This window comes from Bactrocera latifrons, unplaced genomic scaffold, assembly GCF_001853355.1.
Source record: "Bactrocera latifrons isolate USDA-ARS-PBARC rearing strain unplaced genomic scaffold, ASM185335v1 scaffold_66, whole genome shotgun sequence".
Lineage (NCBI taxonomy): Eukaryota > Metazoa > Arthropoda > Insecta > Diptera > Tephritidae > Bactrocera > Bactrocera latifrons.
In genome coordinates this window covers 1,301,867-1,310,234 of record NW_017537334.1, presented here as the reverse complement: position 1 = coordinate 1,310,234, position 8,368 = coordinate 1,301,867, and the positions used below count along the sequence as shown (strand labels likewise).

The window sequence follows — 8,368 nt, the reverse complement described above, 5'->3', positions numbered from 1 at the left end:
CCTTTAGCTTTAAAAACCATGGAAGATGTGTGAAGATTAAAATTGAGTTTGGAGTCCATAGTTACTCCCTAGTCAACAAAACTGCATACTTGCTCCAACCTAAAGTTTTGTAGTAGGGTCTACAGATCTACGTGAAAAGCACATCGTTTTGCACTTTTTAAGGTTCAATGGTATGTCATTTCTAACACACCAAGAAACTAGGTTGTTTAAGTCTGTTTGCAACTGACATATTTCGCTATTCGAGGTGAATGATTTAAAAAGTTTTACATCGTCAGCATACAATAAAACTTTTGAAAACTTAACAACAGATGATATGTCATTAATAAATAACAAGAATAGAATTGGTCCAAGATGGCTACCTTGAGGAACGCCTGAAGGAACATTGATTATGTCGGAAAGAGTATCGTTAAATATGACTTGTTGAATTCTATTACTAAGGTAAGAAGCAACCCATTTTAGAAATATTGGTTCAAAACCAAGAAAGTTAAGTTTATTCAAAAGAATTGAATGGTTTACTTTATCCACTCTTATACAAAGGAATTATAAATGACTTTTTCCATATGGATGGAAATAAGCCTTGCATAAGAGATGAATTAAATAGTTTTGTTAGGGGTTGGTATATATATTTGGCACATTTCTTAAGAAAGCTCGAGGGAATCATATCCGGGCCATAGTGAAGCTATGTTGAATCCAAAGGTCGTCCACATCAGTATCCCACAATTCAGATACTAAAGTCATGGTACTAAAGGCAAAAAGTGCTTCTTTAAGGATGTAACGACGTCACAACATTGGCTTGTCCAAAAGTGACAATTTTGGTTGTTAACGTATCAATTCGATCTAAATTGACCTTCATCACTGAATAAAATTTTTTTGTGACCGGAGAGATAAAACAAAATTCGCTAAAGGAACTGTAGGTTATCTCAAAAAGTGCTTATGAAAAGTGTTTCGAGGACTGGAAAAATCGTTAGCATAAGTGTTTAACTTCTGATCTTCCGATAACTTTTTCGTCGCAATGTATATTAGCCTTCAAACATCATTTTTAACTGATAAATTTAAAGTTGATTAGTATGCCATAATTTGGGATAGTCACTCAGAAAAATTTATTAGTATTTAAAACCAACTAACGCAACAAAAAAAGTTGCTTTAGCTATCATACAGCAAGTTCTTTAATTGGCAATCAATAAAAAAAAAACGGACATGATTTTAATCACAAAATTTTAAAATAATTTTACTTTGGATTAAATTTTGAGTTTCAAAAAATTATTTCACTATTTGTGCAAACCAATTAATCGTTTGTCAAACTGGTTATTAAACACCCCGAAATCAAAGGAATTCTTGTTTAGCTGAAAATATCAAATTATATACGATTATAGTGAATCGGCACGTGAAGCAGCTTCAGCTCATTTAGTTATCTAATTGAGTCATTATGTTATGTTAATTAAAATAATATAATTTTTTATTCAATTGAAAATAGTACTTGACATCTCTCGTATAAGACATAGAATACATATCATCATTGGTATCGATATATGTGTTATCTATACAGTTATATACATATGTTTTCAAATGTCAGAGTTTGTTCTTCTCTTATATTTTCTTATGTTATGTTCTTATGCATTTTTCATAAAAAGTACATTACTTTTTTTTGCTCAATATAATTTTAACTAATCGGGCTAATCTGGTTTCTTTGATGACATTTATTGAGTCTAAAAAATTACTCGCCATTATGATACATCTACCTATTTAAAAAAATAATATTATTGTAAAAATACTTTTTTGAAATTTTTTGTAAAAAAGTATAATTGATTTTTTACTCAGTTGTTAGCAGAACAAGGTTTCGATCCTCGGACCTCTGGGTTATGGGCCCAGCACGCTTCCACTGCGCCACTCTGCTGCTTATCTAACAATTGGAAAATGACAAACGCTTTTCGCTGAGAAGTTAACACACATACATATATACATATCCCTGTATATAAATGCTTCCCCGGTGTCCTGCTGCAGTCTTCGCGTTGGGCTTCTAGGTGGCAAGTAGAGTCGCCGTGGAGTTGCCCTTAAAGCTCTCGTTATGGACAGCGCAACGCGCTCTTGACCTCTTTCCGTTATTTTACGGTCAGGGGATTTCCGGACGCCGGTCCACCATACTACTGCAATGTGGAGCAGAATTGGTCTGACAATAGCTGTGTAGAACCAGTATATGAGAGGCGGAAAGAGCCCCCAGGTTGTGCCGAGTATCTGCGTACCACATTGTTCTTCCACTCTCTACTACAATACTCTAATGCGGTTCTTGAGAGAGAGTTGTGTCTCTGTTTTCGAAGGGAACTTCCATAAAGGAATTTTGTGCTTCCTTGTGAACACAAGCTGATCCCTTTTCTCTAGGTTTACCCCAGACCCACTTGGGATACTCAATTCTGGACAGTATATATAAATATGGAAGATAATATTAGTTTTTTAATATCTATTTCATTCATTTAATTATTTTTTTTTTAATTTTACATAGTTTTTTATATTAAATTCACATCTATATATTTTTTTTTTGTATGGTATTGACTATATATTTTTCTACGTATAAGATTAGAAGAATTTAAAATATTATTGTAAAGGATAAGAATTAATTATTTTATTTTTATAATAATTCGATTTTGTTGCTATTGCAATATTAAAAAAAAATTTTATTTATTTAATTTCCACTTTTTTTTACGTACTAAGTTTTTATATTATCATTTTATTTTTTATATTCTCGCAACAAAAGGATCGCATTAGGGAGGGGCATATTTGGATGTAATTTTTTTGGAAAAGTGGGCGTGGCCATGCCCCCTACTAACTTTTTTGTACATATCTCGAAAACTACTATAGCTATGTCAACCAAACTGTATAGAGTCGTTTCTTTTAGGCTCTTCCATATACAGTTCAAAAATGGAAGAAATCGGATAATAACCACGCACACCTCCCATGCAAAGGTTATGTTGAAAATCACTAAAAGTGCGTTAATCGACTAACAAAAAACGTCAGCAACACTAAATTTTACGCAAGAAATGTCAGAAGGAAGCTGCATCCAGGCTTCTTATAAAAATTGAAAATGGGCGTGGTGTCGCCCACTTATGCACCAAAAACCATATCTCAGGAGGTACTCAACCGATTTCAATGAAATTCGGTATATAATATTTATCTTAACACCCTGATGACATGTACGAAATATGGCTAAAATCGGTTCACAACCACGCCTTCTTCCAATATAACGCTATTTTGAATTCCATCTGATGCCTCCTCTGTATAATATATACATTAGGAACCAATGATGATAGCGGAATAAAACTTTACACAAATACGGTATTTGGGTTGAGGTATCCCTTGTGGAAAAATTGTGGTGATGGGACTATAACTTTTCAAAGTCTCTGATATCGAACACGAAGAACTCAGTGCCTAACCTAACCTAACCTAATTTTTCACCGAAAATATTTGTAAATCTGTCAGATATTTTCATGTAATTCAGAGGGCATCATTTTTATAATCTCGCAATAAAGTTGCTAATAACGGTATGTATCGTCAGATATATGGTTATATATACCAAAGTGATCAGGGTGACGAGTAGAGTTGAAATCTGGATGTCTGTCTATCCATCCGTGCAAGCTGTAACTTGAGTAAAAATTGAGATATTTTAATGAAACTTGTCATGCGAGAGTATAAAATTTTCGGTGACACCCGAACTTAGCCCTTCCTTACCTGTTTTTATTTAAAGTTCATTATTAATATTTATTTTTCTTATAATTATTTTAATTTTTTTTTACGTAAATTATATGAAACTATTCGAAAGGCTGGCAGTAGTTTGAATATGTTACAATATTAATTTTTTTTCAATTACTTTTTTTTATTGAAATTTTTGTTTCACATACATTCTCCTAAGAGCGAAAAACTTTTATCAATAATTCAGTGTGTGGGAACACTAAGTGTATTTGAAGGATATAAAACAATAATCCTTATATTTTTGTGCTTGAAATAATTAATATTTTTATTAAATTATAAATTTTTTTTAGTTGTATGGTATATTCAATTTTCTTTTAAATATTTACATAATATAGTAAAAGTTATATAAAAATATCTGATATATACAGAAATTATATTAAACATGTTATTATTTATTTTGTATTCTATTCTTATTTTTTGCTATGCAAATCTCGATCTTTGTTAGCGATATAGTTCAGCTGTTACATAAATCAGCAACAAATCACTTAAAATCACACGTTTTCTGCTTTATCGTCAGCGTGTGGGTTTTGACAGACGCTAAAGTGATTTAATAATGCCTGCGCTGATAAGTACTTGCCTATATAACATACTTGCCATGCTCTGTCTCTTATACACATCTAGATGTGTATAAGAGACAGCGCTAAAGTGATTTAATAATGCCTGCGCTGATAAGTACTTGCCTATATAACATACTTGCCATGCTTACATACCTACTTCTTTATAGGCACTAGGTTGTTGTTGTTGTGGTGCACAACAAACAAAGCTCAGTTGAAAAGCAAACAAAATCAAACACCTTCATACAGAACGGCTGACATTAATGCGAATTTTTATTGTTGACTTTTATACACATGAAAAAGCGGGCACATAAGAAGCTATAAATCTGCTCCTACACAGGTTTATATACATATATATATAATATATTTTTATATGTTGTACTCATTTGTATAGAATTATCTGAATATTGTGCGCGGGCGTTGAAGTAGAGTTGCGCTGATGCGAAAGAAACTATGAAAAAAGTATCAAAGCATACAGCAACAACATCAAGGCCACTCAATTAGGGCAAAGAATTTCTGGCACTTAATTAAGCGCGTTCGAACGCAAAAGTATAACTTTGATGTCAGCGCACACAAGTGTACACATATTACTGTTGTATCGATTGGAATCTAAAATTTTTCAAATTTGCCCACAAACATRCGCATATAGCAGACATATATCATTCTGCGCCTGCTTTCTTTTCGTAGGACAATACCCTGGTGAAAAATGTTGAAAGCAAGGTCAAGAAGCGCTTTCTTGCCCAAGCAGCAAAAAGCTATTGAACTGAAAATATTTGCTCYAGTAAAGCAATAAAGCAGCATTACTTAAGTATTGTAGTTTATGATTTATGTTTTGCGGCGAAGAGCTTTGAAAATGTTTATTATGCGTATGCTAAGCATGAGCGCTCGATCGAGTTCGTTGCTTGAGTCTTTTGTTTTCGTTTTTTTCGCTTGTTCAATCTCCACTTAATTGCCACACACTTTTAAGTGCTTTAACGTTGTTTATGGCAAATAAAAAAATATATCTRTTATTACGCAATTTCATTCAAATTTTATGCTCTGTTAAATCGCTAAAATGTGCTGCACGGCGCAGGCGCTGCCGTTGCACTGTATTCAGCGTAACACAGCATTTCCGCAGGCGTTGCATGATTCGCTACTTTTTAMATTTTTTTAATATTATTTTTATGCAATTTTAAGCTTTTCATATTTATATGTTTTTTTTTTGTTTTTGTTATGATGCGCGCTTCCGCAACGTTTGCTTAGCTTTCAGCTATTCACCAGTTGCAAGTTTACTATGTAAGTACATATAAATATATATATATATATGTACATTGTGGCAGTACGTTAAACCTGCTGCATTCTCGTTTTCAATGAGCTAATGTTACGTAATACCCTAATCGTAGCTGCAACGGACAGCGGCATATTAAGCGCATAGAACTGTGCATAATAGCAGACATTTAATTAGCAGTTGCATATACTGTCATTGTTTTTGTTGTAGTTCAAAAAAGATGCAAAAGTACTTTACCCAAATTGTTTAGATTTACTAAAATCTCTAACAGGAGAGAAAAATAATTACAGAATGTCCCTTAACGCAGCGGTTTGAATTTCATGTTTCTTTCGCTAGTAAAAATTAGAGCACATAATTATTATAATTATCAATTTAATAATATATCGTCCATATAATCTCTAACATGTTWTTATTTATTTATTTTTTCTTTMTGCCATTTCTTTTTGCCATAACAGCGATGACAACTCTCATGTCATTTTGAAGTTCTTCGASAATGAGCGCCGCGTGCGCGAAACGGTTTATGGACACGAGTATAAAATACGCGCAGAATTAACGAAGCCAAATGGTAATTAATTTCGTCATTTCACTTTACTCTACTCTACACATAACGGTTTTWGCTATTATTGCACTTTCAATGCGTAAATCTGTAATTTTCTTTCTTCTTCTTTGTACATTTGTACATAGGCACCTATGGCGTACGCGTTGCCAACTGTTTTGCGTTTGACAAGAAGAATGTTACCATTCAGTTGATCGATGAGAGAGGGTGAGTTGCACGAATTCTTATTGTTTTTATGTTTATCTGTTTTACCTCATTTCTTAATTGCTTTAGCAAAAGTTTGAWGAAATACTGATAATTTGTGTTCTCTTCGCCCACAGCTGCCCGAAGGATGATAACATCATTTCYCGTTTCSTGCCAAGCGCAGATGGACACAGCGCTGAAGCGACACTCAAGTCCATGTTCAAGTTCCCTGAAGGTAAATAAAATGAAAAATATATATCAAGCTAAAACAAATGTATATATATATACATATATCATATTAAAGTACCTATATATATTGGGGTTTTAAGGCTAGTAGAAAGTCTGAACTGATTTTATTAACATTAATACCATGTTTTTGAGAAGACAACGCGCAGATTAACCGATATGTCGGTGCTGGACCTGCTAGTTAATACTTGTAGAATTTGGTTTTTGTTCATCAGAGAGGAGTTTGCTTCTCTATTGCCTACTCAGTCCGAAGTAGCACCTGGTGGCAAGAGTTATTCTGCGTTGGATTTCTATGCTGACATTGTTTGTGGTGTTTACGCTAGTTCCAAGATAGACGAAATTATCCACAACTTCAAAGCTATGACTGTCAATAGTGACGTGAGTGCTAAGTTGCGAGTGCGACACTGTTTGTTCTATGACAGGGGATATTTCGTCTTGCCCTCGTTCACTGCCATACCCATTTGTGTTGCTTCCTTGTCCAGTCTGGAGAAAGCAGAACTAACGGCGTGGGTGTTGACTTTGTACAGCTGTACACTCTTATAGAAGATGGTACCTTCTCTATTCAGTTCTGCAGCTCGAACTACTTTCTTCAGAAGCAGGTTGAAAAAGTCGTACGATAAGGAATCACCTTGTCTGAAACCTCGTTTGGTATCGAACGGCTCGAAGAGGTCCTTCCAGATTCTGATGGAGCTTTTGGTGCTGGTCAACGTCAGTTTACACAGCCGTATAAGTTTTGCAGGGATACCAAATTCAGACATCGCGGCATAAAGGTAGCTTCTCTTCGTGCTGTCGAAAGCAGCTTTGAAATCGACGAAGAGGTGGTGGGTGTCGATTCTCATTTCACGGATGTTTTCCAAGATTTGGCGCATGGTGAAAATCTTGTCGATTTTAGATTTTCCAGGACAGAAGCCACACTGATAAGGTCCAATCAGTTGGCTAACGGTGGTCTCGTCTTTGAGTAGCTCGGCTGGCAATCTAGCTTTGTTGTTCTTCAAACGGGTAATTGCTATTTAAACTTCTTCATAGTCGGGCAAAGGAACGTCCGCTCCATCCTCATCGAATCGGGGAAGCGGGTTCAAAATCTCCTGGTGTTTTATTGCCATTCAGCACTTTGAATATGTTTTCCCTCCATAATTCCCTGGGCATTAGTCACTAGCTCAACTCTGGAGGTTCTATAAGAGGATGCTCCGGTCTTGAAACCTTCTGTTAGTTGCAGCATATTTTCGTGGAATTTTCTTTCATTACCCCTGTCGGCGAGCGAGTCAAGCTCTGATGTCGTACTCACGTATTTCAGCCTCTCTCTTTTTTTCTGCAAATGCGTTTCACTTCCTTCCTCAGCTCTCGGTATTGATCCCATCCCGCACGTGTTGTGGTCGATTCTGACGTTGCGAGGTAGGCAGACTGTTTTCCCTCCGCTGCGACTCGGCACTTCTCATCGTACCAGCTTTTCTATTGCCAATTCCGAAAACCAATGCTTTCCTTGCAGCTGTACGTAAGGAGCTTGAAATGCCGTCCCAGAGTTCCCTTATACCGAGTTGCTTATGGGGCAGGAGTGCAAGTCAAGGAGAAAATCGTTCGGCAATGTGTTATGATTGTAGCTTACCGACGTCTAAACTTCCTTGTGTTTGTTAACGTTCATTTTTTGCTGCACAGAGGCGGGCAAATAGAGATTGTCGGTCTCGATTCACCAAATAAGGGGGAAAAGTCGAAAATGAAAATAATCTCCACGATATTGGCCAGTATTGATGGTAACGCCATTTCGTGCTTTTTTTCGAACGAAAGAAAACGCAATTGCATTTCCTGAACCACAAGTGGATTTAA

At 35.4% G+C, this 8,368-nt stretch overlaps 1 protein-coding gene and 1 non-coding gene across 7 annotated transcripts in view; one reads left to right on the top strand and one right to left on the bottom strand.

Annotated features, from left to right (window-relative positions):
* LOC108975499 overlaps positions 1 to 8,368 on the top strand; it is a 93,841-nt gene that overhangs the window by 81,472 nt on the left and 4,001 nt on the right. For all 6 annotated transcript variants that reach the window (XM_018944010.1, XM_018944009.1, XM_018944007.1 and 3 more), the window contains exons 5-7: positions 6,018 to 6,127; positions 6,247 to 6,325; positions 6,439 to 6,536. In XM_018944010.1, coding sequence (XP_018799555.1) covers positions 6,018 to 6,127; positions 6,247 to 6,325; positions 6,439 to 6,536 — 287 coding nt within the window. The remainder of the gene's footprint in view (positions 1 to 6,017; positions 6,128 to 6,246; positions 6,326 to 6,438; positions 6,537 to 8,368) is intronic.
* Positions 1,823 to 1,894, bottom strand: Trnam-cau. Its single transcript has one exon. It is a non-coding gene; the product is annotated as a tRNA-Met (tRNA).